The 24,394-nt window shown below is 41.5% G+C and overlaps 1 protein-coding gene across 1 annotated transcript in view; it reads right to left on the bottom strand.

Annotated features, from left to right (window-relative positions):
* Positions 1 to 3,746: 3,746 nt before the first annotated feature.
* Positions 3,747 to 24,394, bottom strand: part of grm6a (glutamate receptor, metabotropic 6a) — a 44,890-nt gene continuing 24,242 nt past the window's right edge. The window contains exons 3-12 of the mRNA XM_042304124.1: positions 22,719 to 22,935; positions 22,284 to 22,419; positions 20,573 to 20,727; positions 19,778 to 19,918; positions 19,454 to 19,654; positions 17,041 to 17,180; positions 15,976 to 16,599; positions 11,386 to 11,697; positions 10,324 to 10,565; positions 3,747 to 6,267 (exon numbers count right to left, since the gene is read on the bottom strand). Coding sequence (XP_042160058.1) covers positions 6,264 to 6,267; positions 10,324 to 10,565; positions 11,386 to 11,697; positions 15,976 to 16,599; positions 17,041 to 17,180; positions 19,454 to 19,654; positions 19,778 to 19,918; positions 20,573 to 20,727; positions 22,284 to 22,419; positions 22,719 to 22,935 — 2,172 coding nt within the window. The 3' untranslated portion in view covers positions 3,747 to 6,263. The remainder of the gene's footprint in view (positions 6,268 to 10,323; positions 10,566 to 11,385; positions 11,698 to 15,975; positions 16,600 to 17,040; positions 17,181 to 19,453; positions 19,655 to 19,777; positions 19,919 to 20,572; positions 20,728 to 22,283; positions 22,420 to 22,718; positions 22,936 to 24,394) is intronic.

The raw sequence follows: 24,394 nt of genomic DNA, 5'->3' as shown, positions 1-24,394 counted from the left end.
CACACCTCTGTTTCCAGGTAAAGATGTTGGTCACCTGTTTCCAGGTAAAGATGTTGGTCACACCTCTGTTTCCAGGTAAAGATGTTGGTCACACTCTGTTTCCAGGTAAAGATGTTGGTCACACTCTGTTTCCAGGTAAAGATGTTGGTCACACCTCTGTTTCCAGGTAAAGATGTTGGTCACACTCTGTTTCCAGGTAAAGATGTTGGTCACACCTGTGTTTCCAGGTAAAGATGTTGGTCACACTCTGTTTCCAGGTAAAGATGTTGGTCACACCTCTGTTTCCAGGTAAAGACGTTGGTCACCTGTTTCCAGGTAAAGATGTTGGTCACTCTCTGTTTCCAGGTAAAGATGTTGGTCACCGGTTTCCAGGTAAAGATGTTGGTCACACCTCTGTTTCCAGGTAAAGATGTTGGTCACCTGTTTCCAGGTAAAGATGTTGGTCACACCTCTGTTTCCAGGTAAAGATGTTGGTCACACCTCTGTTTCCAGGTAAAGATGTTGGTCACCTGTTTCCAGGTAAAGATGTTGGTCACACCTCTGTTTCCAGGTAAAGATGTTGGTCACACCTCTGTTTCCAGGTAAAGATGTTGGTCACACCTCTGTTTCCAGGTAAAGATGTTGGTCACACCTCTGTTTCCAGGTAAAGATGTTGGTCACCTGTTTCCAGGTAAAGATGTTGGTCACACTCTGTTTCCAGGTAAAGATGTTGGTCACACCTTTTCCAGGTAAAGATGTTGGTCACAGGTAAAGATGTTGGTCTCTGTTTCCAGGTAAAGATGTTGGTCACAGGTAAAGATGTTGGTCACTCTGTTTCCAGGTAAAGATGTTGGTCACACCTCTGTTTCCAGGTAAAGATGTTGGTCACACTCTGTTTCCAGGTAAAGATGTTGGTCACACCTCTGTTTCCAGGTAAAGATGTTGGTCACACCTCTGTTTCCAGGTAAAGATGTTGGTCACACCTCTGTTTCCAGGTAAAGATGTTGGTCACCTGTTTCCAGGTAAAGATGTTGGTCACACCTCTGTTTCCAGGTAAAGATGTTGGTCACACCTCTGTTTCCAGGTAAAGATGTTGGTCACACTCTAAAGATGTTGGTCACACAGGTAAAGATGTTGGTCACACCTCTGTTTCCAGGATGTTGGTCACCTGTTTCCAGGATGTTGGTCACACCTCCAGGTGATTTTGGTCAGGGTAAAGATGTTGGTCACACCTCTGTTTCCAGGTGTTGGTCAAAGATGATTGGTCACACCTCTGTTTCCAGGTAAAGATGTTGGTCACACCTCTGTTTCCAGGTAAAGATGTTGGTCACCTGTTTCCAGGTAAAGATGTTGGTCACACTCTGTTTCCAGGTAAAGATGTTGGTCACACCTGTTTCCAGGTAAAGATGTTGGTCACACCTCTGTTTGTTGGTCCAGGTAAAGATGTTGGTCACACCTCTGTTTCCAGGTAAAGATGTTGGTCACCTGTTTTCCAGGTAAAGATGTTGGTCACACCTGTTTCCAGGTAAAGATGTTGGTCACACCTCTGTTTCCAGGTAAAGATGTTGGTCACACCTCTGTTTCCAGGTAAAGATGTTGGTCACACCTCTGTTTCCAGGTAAAGATGTTGGTCACACTGTTTCCAGGTAAAGATGTTGGTCACACCTCTGTTTCCAGGTAAAGATGTTGGTCACACCTCTGTTTCCAGGTAAAGATGTTGGTCACACCTCTGTTTCCAGGTAAAGATGTTGGTCACATCTCTGTTTCCAGGTAAAGATGTTGGTCACATCTCTGTTTCCAGGTAAAGATGTTGGTCACACCTCTGTTTCCAGGGAAAGATGTTGGTCACCTGTTTCCAGGTAAAGATGTTGGTCACCTGTTTACAGGTAAAGATGTTGGTCACACCTCTGTTTACAGGTAAAGATGTTGGTCACACCTGTGTTTCCAGGTAAAGATGTTGGTCACACCTCTGTTTCCAGGTAAAGATTTTGGTCACCTGTTTCCAGGTAAAGATGTTGGTCACACCTCTGTTTCCAGGTAAAGATGTTGGTCACCTGTTTTGGTCCAGTTTCCAGGTAAAGATGTTGGTCACACCTCTGTTTCCAGGTAAAGATGTTGGTCACCTCTCTGTTTCCAGGTAAAGATGTTGGTCACACTTCTGTTTCCAGGTAAAGATGTTGGTCACCTGTTTCCAGGTAAAGATGTTGGTCACACCTCTGTTTACAGGTAAAGATGTTGGTCACACCTGTGTTTCCAGGTAAAGATGTTGGTCACACCTCTGTTTCCAGGTAAAGATTTTGGTCACCTGTTTCCAGGTAAAGATGTTGGTCACACCTCTGTTTCCAGGTAAAGATGTTGGTCACACCTCTGTTTCCAGGTAAAGATGTTGGTCACACCTCTGTTTCCAGGTAAAGATGTTGGTCACCGGTTTCCAGGTAAAGATGTTGGTCACACCTTCTGTTTCCAGGTAAAGATGTTGGTCACCTGTTTCCAGGTAAAGATGTTGGTCACACTTCTGTTTCCAGGTAAAGATGTTGGTCACACCTCTGTTTCCAGGGAAAGATATTGGTCACCTGTTTCCAGGTAAAGATGTTGGTCACCTGTTTTCCAGGTAAAGATGTTGGTCACACCTCTGTTTCCAGGTAAAGATGTTGGTCACCTGTTTCCAGGTAAAGATGTTGGTCACACTCTGTTTCCAGGTAAAGATGTTGGTCACCGGTTTCCAGGTAAAGATGTTGGTCACACCTCTGTTTCCAGGGAAAGATGTTGGTCACCTGTTTCCAGGTAAAGATGTTGGTCACACCTCTGTTTCCAGGTAAAGATGTTGGTCACACCTCTGTTTCCAGGTAAAGATGTTGGTCACCTGTTTCCAGGTAAAGATGTTGGTCACCTGTTTCCAGGTAAAGATGTTGGTCACACCTCTGTTTCCAGGTAAAGATGTTGGTCACACCTCTGTTTCCAGGTAAAGATGTTGGTCACCTGTTTCCAGGTAAAGATGTTGGTCACACCTCTGTTTCCAGGTAAAGATGTTGGTCACACCTCTGTTTCCAGGTAAAGATGTTGGTCACACCTCTGTTTCCAGGTAAAGATGTTGGTCACCCCTGTGTTTCCAGGTAAAGATGTTGGTCACACCTGTGTTTCCAGGTAAAGATGTTGGTCACACCTCTGTTTCCAGGTAAAGATGTTGGTCACCTGTTTCCAGGTAAAGATGTTGGTCTCACCTGTTTCCAGGTAAAGATGTTGGTCTCACCTGTTTCCAGGTAAAGATGTTGGTCACACCTCTGTTTCCAGGGAAAGATGTTGGTTACCTGTTTCTAGGTAAAGATGTTGGTCACACCTCCGTTTCCAGGTAAAGATGTTGGTCACACCTCCGTTTCCAGGTAAAGATTTTGGTCACGCCCGTTTCCAGGTAAAGATGTTGTTCGCCCGTTTCCAAGTAAAGATGTTGTTCACCTGTTTCCAGGTAAAGATTTTGGTCACACCTCTGTTTCCAGGTAAAGATTTTGGTCATGCCCGTTTCCAGGTAAAGATGTTGTTCACCTGTTTCCAGGTAAAGATGTTAGTCACACCTCTGTTTCTTTTACTAGTAGGCATCGGATGAATGTCATAAATATGAATCTGATGGAGCACAACAGTTATTTATGCAGTTATGTTCCTTACCTTTCAGGGAAAAACATTGATTAACTGTACATCATTTAAAAGGCATACCGTACTAGTGTCTGCAATGTGCACAAATTAAAGTCAAGCTGAATCATTTCATTGCAGTATTAAAACATTTATTCCAACATGCATCATCATAGGCATTTTTTATTCAATTTTTTTATTTAACTAGGCAAGTCATAGGCATACATTGAACATAATACCTTTATGCCTTGTATCTGTCCTAAGGAAACAGCTTTCTTTACAAATAGGAACTATCCATACAGAGTGTGACATTTACAATGAGAGATTGTCCTTTATCCAAATGCAAAATAAAACACCTGAGTTTCGTGTAGAGGAGGACATTGTAGTCTTTGCATGTATAAACAACTATGTGGTTCTTCCTAATGCCTTATTTGGAATCACTAATGGTATTGTGGCATTTTTATAACCTAATTGAAACGTATTGATAAATAATAGGTGATAGCACCATACATAAAGCATGACATAAAGCATGAAACTTGCCACAATCAAGATGGTTTCTACTTGTATTCTATTCTTATGCCATACTTGACACTATATGTAGAGAGCAGAAAAACTTTAATGTATACAACATTACCTTGTTGTTTGTTTTAATGCACTGATTGCATGAGCTATTAAAGGCTTAAAGCAAAATGTAATTGAAGCTGCTTCTCCACACATTATGAACCTCGTTTATTTTTTTTGTTATCGGTTGTTGTGCTTTAATATAAGTTGTGTCTGTAAGACCTTCTGCCAATCCTAGAAGTAGTCGCCATGATAATGTATCAATGTCATGGATTCTGTTAACCACCACATGGGTACAGTGAACTGTTCTGTCGAGTAAAGTATAGTGAATATTCACCCAAATATTCAGTGTGCCTCATGTCTAAAGTGTATGTGCCAAAATTACATGTACAGTACTTTGTTCCTTCTGGTCATGGGAGAGAACCCTTTTTCTGATAAATAGATGTCCTGTCATCAACAATGCACATTGCTTCCTTGTCAATTATGTTGAGATTAAATTTAGATGCCACTATTCAAAGCAATACTTTTGTCATCTGTGATCACCATATATGCAAAAACACAATGTTCCACCACAAATAATTTATGACAACTTTAACTGAAAATGAAGCTGTGCTTGTGCTCTATATCAGTGCTGATATGATTTGACAATACATGGGAACCCACCGGATATTAGGAATGGCTGCTTTCCCTCCTTTAGCTTTCTGTGATGCGGAGTCTTTATGCTTAAAGACATGAAGATCATATGCATGCTCTCATCTGCACCACACATACAGTACATTGAATTCAGACATAAGTCAGACATGTTTTTGCCATGACCTTTATAAACACCCTATTTACATCATTATCTGAATCAAGTCTATATTGTGTATACTTTATCATATAAAAATGTCAGATTTTATTCTGTGCACATGCAAAAATGCCCAAGGAACCATGAGAGGTGTACAAATAAAAAAAGTAATTTTAGGATTTCCCTTTAAAAAATAACACTGTAGTTATGGACTGGATGAGGGAGAGAATGAAAATCCATTCAGTACTTTAAATTGTACAGTTTGAATACAAATTGGTTACTCTGTAGATACGACCTTATAATAGATCATCCTGTGAACAACATTTGGGCCTTTTGTGAGAAAACATCAGTAAATCTTTGGATAAGGTGGCAAAAAGTGCAAACGTCAAGAAGAAAAGCATCGAAATGAAAGTAAATCAGGGAAAATAAGGATATGAAGATGAATAAAAATCAACACGGTTTATTGAATGAGTTGATAAATAACTATATTGATCCAGGTACAGTCTACACTACAGCTTTGTACATTACTTCCACATACATACAGTAAGGAGACAAAATAACAGGGGCAAAATATTGTTGGGGCATCTCAAACAACATATAACCTAAGTTAAGTTTGAAATTAAGCAAACAAAGCCAAATAGTATCACTGCATGTTGTTCACTACAAAATAGTTCACTGTCATTTAGGTCAGTTTCTAACTGGGGCATCTGTGTAATTTATTGCAGTGTCTGAGCATCTCTGCAGAGCTCCACTGTAGATTTTTATGGACACAAATATTCACACTAAAACAACTCATGTTGATATGTTGATGAACAAAGCATACAACTGATCCAATGGAGACAACATGTCCTCTGGAGCAAGTTTGAATGTCAAGGTAATAGAACTGTGAGCAACGAGATTAAAACAGCACAATATTTAGATCAGTCTCACATTGTGGTGGCCTTGGTCCACACCTCTTGCTGTTTGCTGTGTCTCAGTATCCAGATGTGTTTCAATGTGATGATCGTTGTGATGCTGTAAATCTAACTGGTTGATAACGGATGGATCCAGTTTGACTCCACCCCCCCATTTTAAATGTGGGCTTTTGGAAATCTTTAACATTTTGACACCAGTTTAAGTTCATTCTAGTTCTTGTTGAAGGGGTGTAACACTTCCTTGTTGCAGTTTCATTCCATTGACATCCAGTGGACCAGTGAAGTACCTAGTTACTGTTAAAGACAGGCCTCCTCTCCCTACTGCATGGCCTTCAATAACATCTCCTGCTCCTTCGTGAAATGTACATCCTCTGGATAAATTATTGGCCACACTTCAGTTACCTGTTGTGATAAAAGGATAACGAGTAAGTCAGAATGATGCATAATCAAAAGCTCATCATAAGCGACACATGCATGATTAACAAAATGTGTAGAATGTACATTATAAACATACAGTATTTCAAAGTAACAGTCAAATAGTTCACTAGAGAAACAATGAAATAGCTCTGCTATTTCCACAGTCGTGATGACCATGTTATTCTTAGTTAGTCCAACCACATGACACTTTTCACAATGAGTCTGGACAACAGAGTTAACGCAGCAGTGAATATGCTGTGTGACTGAATGAGGCTAAAACATGGTGTGTTCCTATAGTCCTCTCAGATGATGGGCTTGGGAGATAATATTCTGTGTTTGGTCTCTGGTCTCAGTCAAAGTAGATTTTCTTAAGTCTGTAGAGAGGGATGCAAATGAACTAAGACTGTGAAGAGGAAGGAAGAAACTAAATGAATTGCTGTTTCTAATTAGTGGGAAATAGATTACGAGACCTGTCAGACCTTAATGTTCAAGAGTCACTGGTACTCTACAGCTATCCTGTTTTGTTGGAACAGATATTTAATTAAGCTGGCCCATTATGTGCATGAAGGCCAATCCATTTTGGAATTTCCTGCCTTGACTAAATTCGATATGTGCGCCAACTTGTTTCATGGAAACGGCCCATTGTTTCATGGGCATAGCCATGTGTTTGACTGATGAATATGATCTGTTGTTGAAATAGTGAAATAATTATTGTAGTTCCAATGAACATGACCAAGAACAGTTGAGCAAAAAAAGGCAATAGCTTTGATATTCACTCATACTTGAAAAGACAAGTTAAAAATAGGCGATTCATATGCTATCCAGTACTTCAATATCCTGTTCCAAGATTAAAGTGATATGATTCATAATCTCAATAAAAGCTATACTGACTCATCATGCCAAAACTCCATGAAAGCAATTATAGTGTATGATAAGGATTATACTGTCTGAAAGATTCACCACCTAAATATGGACAGAAATGTAATTTCCTTTTTCTAAAATTCCATTCTTGATGGGACACTTGAAATGATTATTGACTATACTGTGCATGATAAACAAAAAGCAGAGAGCATTGGAGACTGGTCTGTGCAATATGTTTAAATCTGATTAAAATAACCATTGTTGGGGAAGTTACTCTGAAGATATAGTCAGCTAAACTCCAAGCTATTCCTCAATGGACTTGCTACTTCACAACAAATACTGTTAGAAACACCTTCATTAATCTATGTCATGCATCAAAGTGGTGATTTTATTTAACCTTATTTAACTAGGCAAGTCAGTTAAGAACAAATTCTTATTTGCAATGACGGCCTATACCAGCCAAACCCGGATGACGCTGGGCCAATTGTGCGCCGCCCTATGGGACTCCCAATCATGGCCGATTGTGATACAGCCTGGATTCAAACCAGGGTGTCTGTAGTGACGCCTCTAGCACTGAGATGCAGTGCCTTAGACCGCTGTGCCACTCGGGAGTGATGTGACTCTCAGAAGCACGTCAACCAAGAGCTAAAATACTCTGTTTTAAATACACATTGTTAATTTATAGAGAAATCATGACAATTGTCCCAACAGCCAGTCTGGAATTTCAATAAAGTATTCTATGTTTACTTAAGAAAGTTAATCAAATGAGACCCTACTAAACGGTGATAACATTAGATACCCTACTAAACGGTGATAACATGAGATACCCTACTAAACGGTGATAACATTAGATACCCTACTAAACGGTGATAACATTAGATACCCTACTAAACGGTGATAACATTAGATACCCTACTAAACGGTGATAACATTAGATACCCTACTAAACGGTGATAACATGAGATACCCTACTAAACGGTGATAACATTAGATACCCTACTAAACGGTGATAACATTAGATACCCTACTAAACGGTGATAACATTAGATACCCTACTAAACGGTGATAACATTAGATACCCTACTAAACGGTGATAACATTAGATACCCTACTAAACGGTGATAACATTAGATACCCTACTAAACGGTGATAACATGAGATACCCTACTAAACGGTGATAAACGGTGATAACATGAGATACCCTACTAAACGGTGATAACATTAGATACCCTACTAAACGGTGATAACATTAGATACCCTACTAAACGGTGATAACATTAGATACCCTACTAAACGGTGATAACATTAGATACCCTACTAAACGGTGATAACATTAGATACCCTACTAAACGGTGATGATAACATTAGATACCCTACTAAACGGTGATAACATTAGATACCCTACTAAACGGTGATAACATTAGATACCCTACTAAACGGTGATAACATTAGATACCCTACTAAACGGTGATAACATGAGATACCCTACTAAACGGTGATAACATTAGATACCCTACTAAACGGTGATAACATTAGATACCCTACTAAACGGTGATAACATGAGATACCCTACTAAACGGTGATAACATGAGATACCCTACTAAACGGTGATAACATGAGATACCCTACTAAACGGTGATAACATTAGATACCCTACTAAACGGTGTTAGTTAAATACTGAAGTAGCTAGGTTTAGCTGCAGTAATGCCATGGAACTGTAAAATGTAGTAAACTAGTAGTGAGCCTTGTACTCCCAGTTTCTGTGCATCCAAGAAATCAAGTCTTTGAGTAGGTTATACCTTGAACAGACTGAAATGTATGCAGCTCTATACAAAGATGTGATGTCAACTGAAAACTGGAGGGGAAGCTGATATAAATATGAAGCTTCACTGGAGGAGAAACAAAAGGCACTGGATTCACGGAAAGGGGCAGTATTAATGCGTACTCTTTTTAAAACATCAACCTACTCTCTGTATATACTATAGCATAGCCTCAATAACATCAAACATTTTTTGAAATGTAGGAGGAAAGATATATTCGTATTAAGTTATTCCAAGGTGAAGGGAGGGATAGATTATTTGCTGAATGAGTTCTTCTTAAATGTACCTCCAGGTATTTTTCTTTCCTTTTCATAATTCCTCTCTAATAAAGTTTCTTGCGTCTGCATCCAAATGTTCACTATGAGAATATCCATATCAATAATGAGCATTTTGGAAATGTCATGCTAACTTAGCAATATTTTGCTCCAAAAACCCGATAATAGGGTTGTAATGAGATGAACAGCCTGAAACTGCCTGAGTTTTCCTTTGGTAATGGAAGGGAGTGTGTTCGGTCGAGATAGAGGACCGGTGGAAATAAACCCATAAGGCTTTACAGAGATTTAGGAGGGAGAGAAAGGACAGAAAGGACAGAGAGAGAAGTGGAGTTGGATATCGCACAAATAAAGCTTCAGAGCAATGTGTGGATGAAAAGACTGGCCATGGGGCAGTTATAACAGGCAACTTAAAATAATTCAAGTCACCTTATAAATGTTGATTCTATAGATACATTAGGATCAGCTCAAGAGGTCATCCTTTAGATTCGTTCTGCTATGAGGCAAAAGGATTCTGACATTTTATGGTACTACAGTGTGGTACTGGTAAGTCATGAATTCAATTAGCTCTGTTTGTTACTTTAGCTGTGATGGCCAATACATAAGAAATATATTGTACGTTGATGCTTAGCAAATGTACCGAGTTTAGTGTAGTTACAGAAGTGAAGTCACAGTGCAGGAGACCAATGTGTGCCAATGAGAGACCTACTGTGTTCTGTCTGGCTCATCAGCCAATGAAAGACCTACTGTGTTCTGTCTGGCTCGACAGCCTCTTGAGAGCTACTATGTTCTGTCTGGCTCAACTGCCAACGAGAGACCTACTGTGTTCTGTCTGGCTCATCAGCCAATGAGAGACCTACTGTGTTCTGTCTGGCTCAACTGCCAATAGGAGACCTACTGTGTTCTGTCTGGCTCATCAGCCAACGAGAGACCTACTGTGTTCTGTCTGGCTCATCATCCAATGAGAGACCTACTGTGTTCTGTCTGGCTCGTCAGCCAATGAGAGACCTACTGTGTTCTGTCTGGCTCATCAGCCAATGAGAGACCTACTGTGTTCTGTCTGGCTCATCAGCCAATGAGAGACCTACTGTGTTCTGTCTGGCTCGATCTTGTTCTGCGTCTCTCCGTTCTGCTTGTCGTTGGACTTCTGGGAGAGCCGAGTAGACATGGTGGCTGCCTGCACAACGGCCTTGAAGCTGCGCTTTCTTTTCTGTACGTTCTGCTCTGGGTGGAAGATGATGACATAGACCTTGGGTATGTAGAGCATCCCCAGAGACACAGAGGCACTCAGGCTCATGGAGACTGTCAACGTGGTGGTCTGGATGAACATCTAGATAGGAAGAAGAACACAGGGAAGGGTCAGAGACACAGATACAGAGACTCCATATTCATATGGTAACACATTCGACCTGGACACATAGTAGACTAAGGACAAATGAGACCATGGAATGTGATCCTAGCTGTTCTATTTCAGGGTAGGTTTTATGTATCTTCCCCAGGGGAATCATATATTTCTTTCTGAGTAATTCCTGATTCTCACACATATGAACAAAATAATCCTTCTCGCCCCAGCCCCTTTCTTTTAATCAATAGTCTTTTGTGGGAGGCCACCTGGCCACTAGGTGGTAATACATGCTAATGCAATAATTCCATATTTCCATCACACAGATTTATTAAGAGGGTTAAAACATTGTTCCCCGGTCTCCCACACACTTCTCTTATCTTCCTGCTACCACAATAAAATTCCCCCAAAGCATGCGGTTGGTAAGAGCAGTCTTTGTCAGTGTGTCATGGTGTGTCGTCGTATGATAAAAAGGAACAAAGCGTTCCTGGCGTTTCATCCCGCTCCGTGTCTCTCCTCATGCCCATATCAAAGGCTGGCTATAGAGAAACACTGTCTGCTTTGGAACTTCCAAATGTTATCAAGAGCCGGGCAGGTTGTTTCCCAATTTAATGCTCTCATTTAGACAATGGTTCATTTGCATAAATTCCGAGTAAAGAACAGGGTAAGAAAGTCAGCGTGAGCAAGTGAGCGTGGGAAATACTTACTGCTAAATACTTTTTTACAGAGCAATTTCTATCATATTAAATAATGCAAAACAGCCCATTTCAAAAAGTTACATCAGTATCATGTCACGGTAGAATCTCACCTTCTCTGTGGACTGTGCCGTGCCAAAGAAGATGGGCACAAAAGCTAGCCAGACAATGCATGTGGTGTACATGGTGAAGCCGATGGGCTTGGCCTCGTTAAAGGTCTCCGGTACCCCTCTGCTCTTGACTGCGTAGACAGTGCAGGTCACCATGAGGACAATGCTGTAGCTCAGGCAGCAGATTAGCGACAGGTCGGACATGTCACACTTGAGGACGCCCCGGGCCATCTCCGGGTTGGGAGGCCTCTGCTCCTCGTAGTCTATGATGGTATGGGGTGGTATCACAGCGAACCAGACAAACACCCCTAGCAGCTTCATAAACACATAGAGACACACAGTATGAATCAGGACTCTCAAATGAATATACGTTTTATATATGTTGATCTGTTCTGCATGTCTATCATTTTATGTATAATTGAATTGCAATTACACAAAACAATATACCTTTACATTCAAATCGCAACAACATATATTCTTCTTCTATAAAAGTTGTTTTGAGGTGTGAGTGGGGGACAGAGGAGAGAGAGCAATAGAGAGAGAGAGAGAGAGAGAGAGAGAGAGAGAGAAAGGGGGAGAGAGCAAGAGAGAGCAGATGTGTCCTGTCAGACTGAGTGGTTAAGTGGCAACTCATTCATCTGTTATGTTACGCTTCTGAGAGAGAGAGACACCATGGCCTTGCTGCTGAGAGAGAAATAGAGAGAACGTCTGCATGTGTAATGTTTACTGTTCATTTTTATTGTTAATTTCACTTTTGTATATTATCTACTTCACTTGCTTTGGCAATGTTAACATATGTTTCCCATGACAATAAAGCTCCTTGAATTGAATTGAATTGAGAGAGAGAGAAGCCAAGGCCTTGCTGCTGAGAGAGAGATCACAGTCTACTTATACAGAGCAATACTCAATCATGAGGCATCAAAGCCAAAGGAACTGAGTAACATTAAGAAATGCTATAGATGGAAGGAATGCAGTTTGGAAACCTACCAAAAAACAATTAGGCAACAACAAATTCAATCCCCTTTAGACAATTTCCTGGGTAAAACGTTCCACTGTAATAGTGAAGGTGTAAACTTGGCAGTAGAAAATCTTAACAGTATATTTGACCTCTCAACTTCCCTATCAAATCTAAAAATCTCAAATAGAAAACCAAAGAAAATTAACAATAATGACAAATGGTTTGATGAAGAATGCAAAAATCTAAGAAAGAAATTGAGAAACCTGTCCAACCAAAAACATAGAGACCCGGAAAACCTGAGTCTACGCCTTCACTATGGTGAATCACTAAAACAATACAGAAATACACTACGGAAAAAGAAGGAACAGCATGTCAGAAATCAGCTCAATGTAATTGAAGAATCCATAGACTCTAACCACTTCTGGGAAAATTGGAAAACACTAAACAAACAACAACATGAAGAATTATCTATCCAAAATGGAGATGTATGGGTAAACCACTTCTCCAATCTGTTTGGCTCTATAACAAAGAATAAAGAGCAAAAACATATACATGATAAAATACAGATCTTAGAATCAACTATTAAAGACGACCAGAACCCACTGGATTCTCCAATTACCTTGAATGAGTTACAGGACAAAATAAAAACCCTCCAACCCAAAAAGGCCTGTGGCGTTGATGGTATCCTCAATGAAATGATCAAATATACAGACAACAAATTCCAATTGGCTATACTAAAACTCTTTAACATCATCCTTAGCTCTGGCATCTTCCCCAATATTTGGAACCAAGGACTGATCAGCCCAATCCACAAAAGTGGAGACAAATTTAACCCCAATAACTACCGTGGAATATGCGTCAACAGTAACCTTGGGAAAATCCTCTGCATTATCATTAACAGAAGACTCGTACATTTCCTCAATGAAAACAATGTACTGAGCAAATGTCAAATTGGCTTTTTACCAAATTACCGTACAACAGACCATGTATTCACCCTGCACACCCTAATTGACAACCAAACAAACCAAAACAAAGGCAAAATCTTCTCATGCTTTGTTGATTTCAAAAAAGCCTTCGACTCAATCTGGCATGAGGGTCTGCTATACAAACTGATGGAAAGTGGTGTTGGGGGTAAAACATACGACATTATAAAATCCATGTACACAAACAACAAGTGTGCGGTTAAAATTGGCAAAATACACACAAATTTCTTCACACAGGGTCGTGGGGTGAGACAGGGATGCAGCTTAAGCCCCACACTCTTCAACATATATATAACGAATTGGCGCGGGCACTAGAAAAGTCTGCAGCACCCGGCCTCACCCTACTAGAATCCGAAGTCAAATGTCTGCTGTTTGCTGATGATCTGGTGCTTCTGTCACCAACCAAGGAGGGCCTACAGCAGCACCTAGATCTTATGCACAGATTCTGTCAGACCTGGGCCCTGACAGTAAATCTCAGTAAGACCAAAATAATGGTGTTCCAAAAAGGTCCAGTCACCAGGACCACAAATACAAATTCCATCTAGACACTGTTGCCCTAGAGCACACAAAAAACTATACATACCTTGGCCTAAACATCAGCGCCACAGGTAACTTTCACAAAGCTGTGAACGATCTGAGAGACAAGGCAAGAAGGGCATTCTATGCCATCAAAAGGAACATAAATTTCAACATACCAATTAGGAATTGGCTAAAAATACTTGAATCAGTCATAGAGCCCATTGCCCTTTATGGTTGTGAGGTCTGGGGTTCGCTCACCAACCAAGACTTCACAAAATGGGACAAACACCAAATTGAGACTCTGCACGCAGAATTCTGCAAAAATATCCTCCTTGTACAACGTAGAACACCAAATAATGCATGCAGAGCAGAATTAGGCCGATACCCACTAATTATCAAAATCCAGAAAAGAGCCGTTAAATTCTATAACCACTTAAAAGGAAGCGATTCCCAAACCTTCCACAACAAAGCCATCACCTACAGAGAGATGAACCTGGAGAAGAGTCCCCTAAGCAAGCTGGTCCTGGGGCTCTGTTCACAAACACAAACACACCCTACAGAGCCCCAGGACAGCAGCACAATTAGACCCAACTAAATCATGAGAAAACAAAAAGATAATTACTTGACACATTGGAAAGAATTAACAAAAAGCGGCAGAATACCTGACCACTGTGACTGACCCAAAATTAAGGAAAGCTTTGACTATGTACAGACTCAGTGAGCATAGCCTTGCTATTGAGAAAGGCCGCCGTAGGCAGACATGGCTCTCAAGAGAAGACAGGCTATGTGCTCACTGCCCACAAAATGAGGTGGAAACTGAGCTGCACTTCCTAACCTCCTGCCCAATGTATGACATATTAGAGAGACATATTTCCCTCAGATTACACAGATCCACAAAGAATTCGAAAACAAATCCAATTTTAATAAACTCTCATATCTACTGGGTGAAATTCCACAGTGTGCCATCAAAGCAGCAAGATTTGTGACCTGTTGCCACGAGAAAAGGGCAACCAGTGAAGAACACACACCATTGTAAATACAACCCATATTTATGCTTATTTATTTTATCTTGTGTCCTTTACCATTTGTACATTGTTAAAACACTGTATATATATAATATGACATTTGTAATGTCTTTATTGTTTTGAAACTTCTGTATGTGTAATGTTTACTGTTATTTTTTATTGTTTATTTCACTTTATATATTCACTTTATATATTATCTACCTCACTTGCTTTGGCAATGTTAACACATGTTTCCCATGCCAATAAAGCCCTTGAATTGAATTGAATTGAATTGAGAGAAGCCAAGGCCTTGCTGCTGAGAGAGAGAGAGCCAAGGCCTTGCTGCTGAGCGAGAGAGAGAGAGAGAGAGAGAGAGAGAGAGAGAGAGAGAGAGAGAGAGAGAAGCCAAGGCCTTGCTGCTGTCAATCCCAGGCAGGCAAGCAGACAACTTTCATAGTCTGCCATAGACTATGTACTGTTTTCAATTAGATCAATTACATTTTACCTGCCGGCCACCTGCAGAACATCCATGCATCAACCTGCTCTTCTTGGTATTACATTTATTTAGAGTAATTTTCTAAATACCGCTGGCCGACATCTATGATGAACAAGCTGAGTTGATAAGCACTCACATTGATGAGGTTTATCAGTTTGCATTCAAATCAATCACTATGTTGGCATAAAATCATAATCTTTTCACAGTATTGCCTTAAATCAAAAATACATGTATTTAATATATCTCACAGAGTTTATCTTGATTGACAAGATAATTACTGAACTTTTCAAGTTCTGGATATGACATTTTATATATTTTTCTTCTTTATAATGAATGTACTACTACAGTACACGAATAAATCAATATCTATCCTAAAGAGACCTTGATGTTGTAGCTTAAAAAGCATTGGAGGATATACATATGTAACATTACCATATACGAAACACACTACCACTACATACTAATCAACACCAGTACATGAAAGACCTTGATGTTGCAGCTTGATGAGCACATAGAGCTAGTGCTAGCTACAGTGAGAGCAAGTAGACACCCAACACATTAAACCTGACGCAAATCAATACACCAGGGGAACCAACTAGCGTTGCCTCGCTCTGAGCATGCCCTGAAACTCACCTGTACAGACATGAGGATGAACGTGATGGCCAGCTGAGAGGTGGGGCTGATGAACTTAGGTGGCGACACAGACTTCTTGCCCTGCTCAAAGATGCGGTAGATGCGGTTGGTCTTGGTGAGCATGGCGGAGTAGGTGATGGCCATGCCCAGGCCTAGCAGCAGCCGGCGGAACGCACACACCACTGCGCCTGGCTCTGCGATCATGAGGAAAGTGATGAGGTAGATGAGAAAGATGCCCGTGAGGAGGACGTAGCTGAGCTCCCGGCCAGAGGCGCGGACGATGGGCGTGTCGTTGAAGCGGATGAAGGTGATGACAACAAAGGAGGTGGCCAGGATACCCAGGATGGCCAGGAACACAGGGATGATGGCCCAGGGGGAGTGCCACTCCAGCTTGATGATGGGCGTGGACCGGCAGCTCGTCCGGTTAGGCGTAGGGCGCATGTTGAAGGGGCAGGTCTCACAGGTCATCTCATCCTGCTGGTATTGGTAGCCGTCACACAGCTCACAGTGCCAGCAGCAGGGCACACCCTTCACCATCTTCTTCCTCTCTCCAGGGTTACAGGGGAAACTGCACACTGAGTCAGGGATCTGACGGTCCCCACCTGACCACTGCATCTCCTCCATCTACAGTAGAGAGAGAGAGGGAGAGAGTGAGAGAGAGAGAGAGAGGGGGAGAGAGAGGGAGGGAGAGAGAGAGAGAGGGAGAGAGAAAAGAGAGAGGGAGAAAGCGAGGGAGAGAGAGGGGGAGAGGAGAGAGGGAGAGAGAGAGAGAGAGAGGGAGAAAGCGAGGGAGAGAGAAAGGGGGAGAGAAAGAGAGAGAGAGAGAGAGGGAGAGAGAGAGGGAGAGAGCAAGAGAGAGCGAAAGAGAGAGAGAGAGAGAGAGAGAGAGAGAGAGAGAGAAAAGAGAGAGAGAAAGAGAGAGAGAGAGAGCGAGAGAGAGAGAGAGAGGGGACAGTATGAGTGCTATAAATGTAGTTAAAAAAATATATCTTTCTTCTCACAAATCATCAACAATGTAGCAAGATGTTCAGACAGACAATGTAATTGTCCTTAAATATGAGTTACATTGAGTCGCAGATTGTTGGTCCATTGACCTATGACTCTGTATCCAGGAATGGTAGTGTTTGACATCTGGTACTGGAAGATGTCATATCGTCCTGGTGCATCTCCATTCTCATTGAATAGAACTCCTGTCCCTGCGCTGCCTGTATGAAAACACAAGAGAAGCCTAGTGAGACAAACCAGCAAATTCAATCACATTGAGGGAAATAACAGATTTACCGATAGTACTGCTGAAATCGCTGACCAGTAAGTAACATAAATTGATTCTATGAAACATAAATGCATAATGCATGTGAAAATCGGTGTCAATGGGAAGATTCAGTGTTATCTGATCACTGATACATGTCAACATTGCCTCCAAACAAGTCCACCTGTCATAAATAATAAGTAGGGAACACACTATCATCATCCTTTCAAGAAGATTGTATCGAGGGAATATACAGTAGTTCTTAGTGGATATACAGCAGAAGGGTATGATGTAAAAATGTGACTTGAGTGATTGTGAAGCATGTCAATTTGATTTTAACGCTTTGGTTAAACCAAGGTTTGCATGATTGGTCCTTTCAACATATTTGAGGATAGACCAGAACCAAAGTAGAAGATAGGCTTTATGCAACAGAACTCCTAAACCAAGGTAGAAGACAGGCTTTATGCAACAGAACTCCTAAACCAAGGTAGAAGACAGGCTTTATGCAACAGAACTCCTAAACCAAGGTAGAAGACAGGCTTTATGCAACAGAACTCCTAAACCAAGGTTTGCATGATTGGTCCTTTCAACATATTTGAGGATAGACCAGAACCAAAGTAGAAGATAGGCTTTATGCAACAGAACTCCTAAACCAAGGTAGAAGACAGGCTTTATGCAACAGAACTCCTAAACCAAGGTAGAAGACAGGCTTTATGCAACAGAACTCCTAAACCAAGGTAGAAGACAGGCTTTATGCAACAGAACTCCTAAACCAAGGTAGAAGACAGGCTTTATGCAACAGAACTCCTAAACCAAGGTAGAAGACAGGCTTTATGCAACAGAACTCCTAAACCAAGGTAGAAGACAGGCTTTATGCAACAGAACTAAACCAAGATAGAAGACAGGCTTTAAACAGAACCAAACCAAGGTAGAAGACAGGCTTTATGCAACAGAACTCCTAAACCAAGATAGAAGACAGGCTTTATGCAACAGAACTCCTAAACCAAGGTAGAAGACAGGCTTTATGCAACAGAACTCCTAAACCAAAGTAGAAGATAGGCTTTATGCAACAGAACTCCTAAACCAAGGTAGAAGACAGGCTTTATGCAACATAAATCCTAAATACTCCTAACCACTTTGTGCATATTCCTCTGAGCTTTTTACAGTCCTGTACTTCAACCCAACCAGCTGTTACATATGTATTATTCATTCAGACACTTTCCTTCCCTCAAATACCACACAGAGACACATTTCCTTTCATTTTCTAAACAAGGACAAAATAAAAACAGATGGATTTTGAATTGCATAAAGGACAATCACTGATTTTGGTAAATCAAAGGACAGAACATTTAAAAATGTGATTGGCAAATACAATTGTTGCATTAGCCAAGGTCTTTTATCTTCAATGGATGAGCAGCTGTTTCATTTGCATTAGATAGCTGAACTGTATAGCACCCTCTAACCGTTAGTTATGCTGAACTGTATAGCACCCTCTAACCGTTAGTTAGCTGAACTGTACAGCGCCATCTGACCGTTAGTTAGCTGAACTGTACAGCGCCATCTGACCGTTAGTTAGCTGAACTGTACAGCGCCATCTGACCGTTAGTTAGCTGAACTGTACAGCTCCATCTGACCGTTAGTTAGCTGAACTGTACAGCAACATCTGACCATTTGCGAACCATTTTCAGATAAATACAGATGCGGTTCTCCTCCACCTTAAAGATAAAGGAAGCCTCATTTGAAATGCCTGCATGGAAATAAGGACTTAGCAGGTTCTCTGCAGTAATGCATATTGCTTGTTTGGTAGGTCCCTTCAGGCATTCCCTTCACAGAGTGTTTTCAGATGACACTGGCACAGAGGGGCAGTCTAAATGGGAATGTTTCTCATAGAAAGCTTCCATCCCACAAAAGCAACACAGAACAAAAATGGTCTGTTATGAGATGAGAAGCCCAGGGAGGGACAGCGGGGAGGAGAAGGGGATTTTGTGCCTGGACAATGGTGGTGGGATTGGGGACTGACAGTGGCTTAAAGAGATGTATTCTCAGAACCACAGCACAGCACGTTAGCATGGAGGAGAAGGATGGCCACAGTGTATCACCATCAGACAACTCTACCAGTCAGCCAGCCAGCCAGCTCTTCCTGAGTAGATGCAGTAGTTAGCTGAGCTAAATCCCTCACACGTTCAAAATACACATCTGCTGTGTCAGTAAGGCACAATAATAACCCACCGTTAAAGTTCACAGAACGAATATAGTTGAGCAGCAACCGGCCCTCCACAGGATCCATCTTGTCACAGACGCCCATGGCGCCGGGGCACAGGTCCAGGTGCATGCTGTGTAAGGCATGGGCCATGGCGTAGACCGCATCGATTACAAACTGCACCTTCCCCTCCTGCTCATAGGCAGTGTCACGATTTATCCTCTCCTCTCCTGTCACATGGAGAGAGAGAGGGGGTGGTGTAGAGAGCGAGAGAAAGATACACTATTGCCAGTGTCCTATCACTACAAAATAGAGTAACCAACGTTGATGTTTAATCAATGCTAGGTTCTGACCTGTACACTTTTTCTTTTCGCTGTCTATTTTGATGCCTGGCCTTGTCAGTTTACACCTGAAATCGTCCTCCCAGAACTCAGCGAACCAAATGTTTCTACGGTTGTTCTCTAATGATCTGGAGGTGAAGTACTGGTCGAAGCCTGAGCCATGGAAACAAAACATCCAGTCAGAGGATTAGTGAAGTGGCAAACAGTGGCATCTTATCCCTTTGATCAACCACCATGGCAATGATACATAGGCATTGTTGGTTGGGGATGTAGGGTTGTTGGATTATAATGTAGGGTTGTTGAAGTGTGATGTATGGTTGTTGGATTGTGATGTATGGTTGTTGGTTTGGGATGTAGGGTTGTTGGTTTGGGATATAGGGTTTTTGGATTGTGATGTAGGGTTGTTGGATTGGGATGTAGGGTTGTTGGTTTGGGATGTAGGGTTGTTGGATTGTAATGTAGGGTTGTTGAAGTGTGATGTATGCTTGTTGGATTGGGATGTAGGGTTGTTGGTTTGGGATGTAGGTTTGTTGGCTTGGGATGTAGGATTGTTGAATTTGGATGTAGGGTTGTTGGATTGGGATGTAGGGTTGTTGGATTGGGATGTAGGGTTGTTGGATTGGGATGTAGGGATGTTGGATTGGGATGTAGGGTTGTTGGATTGTAATGTAGGTTTGTTGGCTTGGGATTTAGGTTTGTTGGCTTGGGATGTAGGATTGTGGGATGTAGGATTGTTGAATTTGGATGTAGGGTTGTTGGATTGGGATGTTAGGTGGTTGAATTGGAATGTAGGGTTGTTGGGGATACCTTCAATAGAGGCTCTCTTGGGTAGAATGGTGACAGCTCCCTCAGCTACGTCCTCCTGGTCTAGAATAGGGGAGCTCTTGGCACCCCAGCTGTCAGAACCTACAAACAGGAAGTGACCCGTGAGGTTGGCCCGCTTCGCTGCCTCCAGAACCCGTCTACACACACACACACACACACACACACAAAGGAGGAAATGGAGTGGGTTAAACTCTAGTCTAGGGCACAGTAGCCTAGACTATAGCAATCAGAGACAGACTTTCCTGTTTTTCACATTCAAATTTCAAACAAGACGTACGCCAAAGGTGCTTTGTGTGTCAGAATAATAAGCAACCAAGTCTCTGAGGTGAGAATAGAATCAACAGTAGGGGAGGTTTAATCTTATCGTACAGAAGGAAATGAAATATATTCACACAAATCTTTAGGCAATTTACATAATGCCACCTGACAACTCCATATTCCATATGGTGTGCTGATATACGTTTAACAACTGACAGGGAGACATGACTGCTTCCAGGCAAGTAGATGGAATCAATCAGATGGATTGGCTGCCAACACACCTTATAGAGATGTAAGACTACAACATATACTGTAGTACATGTCTTGTTTGTCCTTCCTGCAGCGCACGCAGGCACGCACACACACACACACACACACACACACACACACACACACACACACACACACACACACACACACACACACACACACACACACACACACACACATATATACATATATATATATATATATACAGGACAAGTGGCACAATGAAATTAGATAAAACATGTGACCTACAGTATCGTGCAATCTGAAAGAAATAGGCAGGTTTTGTGTTAAAAACGTTCCACATGGAAATCCTACAGAAACATGGTTGGAAAAGAGACTAACATGAGTGCTTTTCAAGAGAGTCTGATTCTGTTACACTGTACGTGGCAAGAGCAGAGCAGCAGCAAAAAGACATGAGTCATTGAGTACATTAACTCATGCAATTGTGTCCTTGTAAAACCATGGTAATTTAAAGAAAGGGATGACTGATCCTGTATGACATATATTCCATAATTTTTGAATATCCTTTTTCCGGTTCAATGGTAACCTACATTTACCTTATATTTAAATCAGATAATACAATCTATGTTTCTATTTTATGTGTCATGGGACAGGACAGTGGTCGTTTTTCATCCTTTAAGATCTATGGTTCAATTAGAACACACAAGGGTACTTCACATATTTTCATATTAAGTTCATTTCCTTTTCCACCCAAGCTTGAATCAACTGAGCCCATAGTTTGGATCAGTTCAGGCATGAAACAGACATGTCTCTCACTCAATCAAATCAAATTTATTTATATAGCCCTTCTTACATCAGCTGATATCTCAAAGTGCTGTACAGAAACCCAGCCTAAAACCCCAAACAGCAAGCAATGCAGGTGTAGAAGCACAATTGATTGCATCAATCAATGCAAATTCCATTTGAGCTCCACAGACATTTAATCCTCAGGTACCACATAGATGAATTCACTAGGGGGGCAGTTGGAATTTCCTTTTTTTAAATCCCCCTCCTTAAATACCTAATAGAACACTCTAGACAGTATTCCATTCATACTTCTGAGCCTCATTCATATGGAGACTGCATTCTAATTACAGTGAACCATCACCGAAGAGAGGAGAATCTAACATGCAGTTCTCTACGGTGTAACTTCTCTTTCACTTACTTGATGTCATCCTCATTTGCAAATATGATGACCCCCCGGGCATTGGAAGTTTCCATCAGCCTTTTAATGATCTTGTCAAACTCTCCCGGCTTGGGCTCCCGTGGGATCTTAAGAGACTGTGCGATGCACAGACCTCCTTCAGAGAGAGAAGACATGGACATTGATGTTGATACTGAACAAATAAAAATGAAATATGAATGAGAATAAATTATGACAGCTACCAGCAATAATCCATATTTGTGCTCTTGGAGATCTCATTATTAATTGATGATGGCCACAGGAAGAACGTGTTGACCACAGAGAGGAGACGATAGACTTCAGAATGGCTGTTTTCGGCTACAGCAGCCAATACATGTATTATGATGGACAGCTGATTAACGTAACAGATTCTATATATTGTACCAGGAAGAGAGGAGAGGAGCTTGTTGACTGTACCTGCCTCTCTCGAGATCTGCTGGAAGGAATCAACTCCACTCTCCCCGTAGCTTCCCTCTGATGCCAGTGTAGACACATAGTTCCAGCCCATTGCCTTGACTATGTCCACCATAGCCTGGGCCTGGTACGAGTCAGGAGGGACCACACGCGAGAAGAAGTCGTAGCGGTTATTGTCACTCAACTCTGGGGCTGTGGAGGCATAGCTGATCTGGGGAATCTGAACAGAGAACATGGTAAACCAGTAAACTTTCTCTTTATAATTCATCTGTACAGCTGTTCATCTACACTAACAATAAAATCAAATTTTATCTGCGTCAACTCTTTTTATGTGCCCTGAGGTTCATAAATGTCTAATTAGATATACATGTATGCAGTATACACAGTATATCTGGAAGGCATTTCCCAGTTTTACTGCAAACATACCACAGTCCCAAGCCAATGCTTTATATTAGGATATCAACCTGATAGAGCGGTGGCTGTCAATGCATAAACTGACTCTGTGCTTATTTCCCAAGGCTCTCTGCTTGTATAAGGGTCTTAATGTCAAGGCAACTCATTCCAGTGTTGTCTAGGCATTTAAAAATATATATTTTTCATAGTCAGGTTTAGACAGATACAGAGGGATGTAAATAGAAAAGGAGAGAAAACATTGGACAGATTATCTGGTTTGGATTAGAGGGTTTTTTAGTATAATTAAGTTAAGCACAGAGGGAGAGAGACAGAGAGCAAGAGGCAGTGGTGTTGTTTCTCAGCTTTACACCACACAGTACATTTAATACTGACCATGTGCCTCTTAACCTGCATTCAAAGTCTGACCATGTGCCTCTTAACCTGCATTCAAAGTCTGACCATGTGCCTCTTAACCTGCATTCAAAGTCTGACCCTGTGCCTCTTAACCTGCATTCAAAGTCTGACCATGTGCCTCTTAACCTGCATTCAAAGTCTGACCATGTGCCTCTTAACCTGCATTCAAAGTCTGACCCTGTGCCTCTTAACCTGCATTCAAAGTCTGACCATGTGCCTCTTAACCTGCATTCAAAGTCTGACCATGTGCCTCTTAACCTGCATTCAAAGTCTGACCATGTGCCTCTTAACCTGCATTCAAAGTCTGACCATGTGCCTCTTAACCTGCATTCAAAGTCTGACCATGTGCCTCTTAACCTGCATTCAAAGTCTGACCATGTGCCTCTTAGCATTCAAAGTCTGACCATGTGCCTCTTAACCTGCATTCAAAGTCTGACCATGTGCCTCTTAACCTGCATTCAAAGTCTGACCATGTGCCTCTTAGCATTCAAAGTCTGACCATGTGCCTCTTAGTATTCAAAGTCTGACCATGTGCCTCTTAACCTGCATTCAAAGTCTGACCATGTGCCTCTTAGCATTCAAAGTCTGACCATGTGCCTCTTAGTATTCAAAGTCTGACCATGTGCCTCTTAACCTGCATTCAAAGTCTGACCATGTGCCTCTTAGCATTCAAAGTCTGACCATGTGCCTCTTAGCATTCAAAGTCTGACCATGTGCCTCTTAGCATTCAAAGTCTGACCATGTGCCTCTTAGCATTCAAAGTCTGACCATGTGCCTCTTAGCATTCAATGTCTGACCATGTGCCTCTTAGCATTCAAAGTCTGACCATGTGCCTCTTAGCATTCAAAGTGTGACCATGTGCCTCTTAGCAT

The sequence above is a fragment of the Oncorhynchus tshawytscha genome, linkage group LG22 (genome assembly GCF_018296145.1).
Source record: "Oncorhynchus tshawytscha isolate Ot180627B linkage group LG22, Otsh_v2.0, whole genome shotgun sequence".
In the NCBI taxonomy this organism is placed as follows: domain Eukaryota; kingdom Metazoa; phylum Chordata; class Actinopteri; order Salmoniformes; family Salmonidae; genus Oncorhynchus; species Oncorhynchus tshawytscha.
The sequence above is the reverse complement of the archived record's forward strand: the minus strand, read 5'-3'. Positions and strand labels throughout refer to the sequence as shown.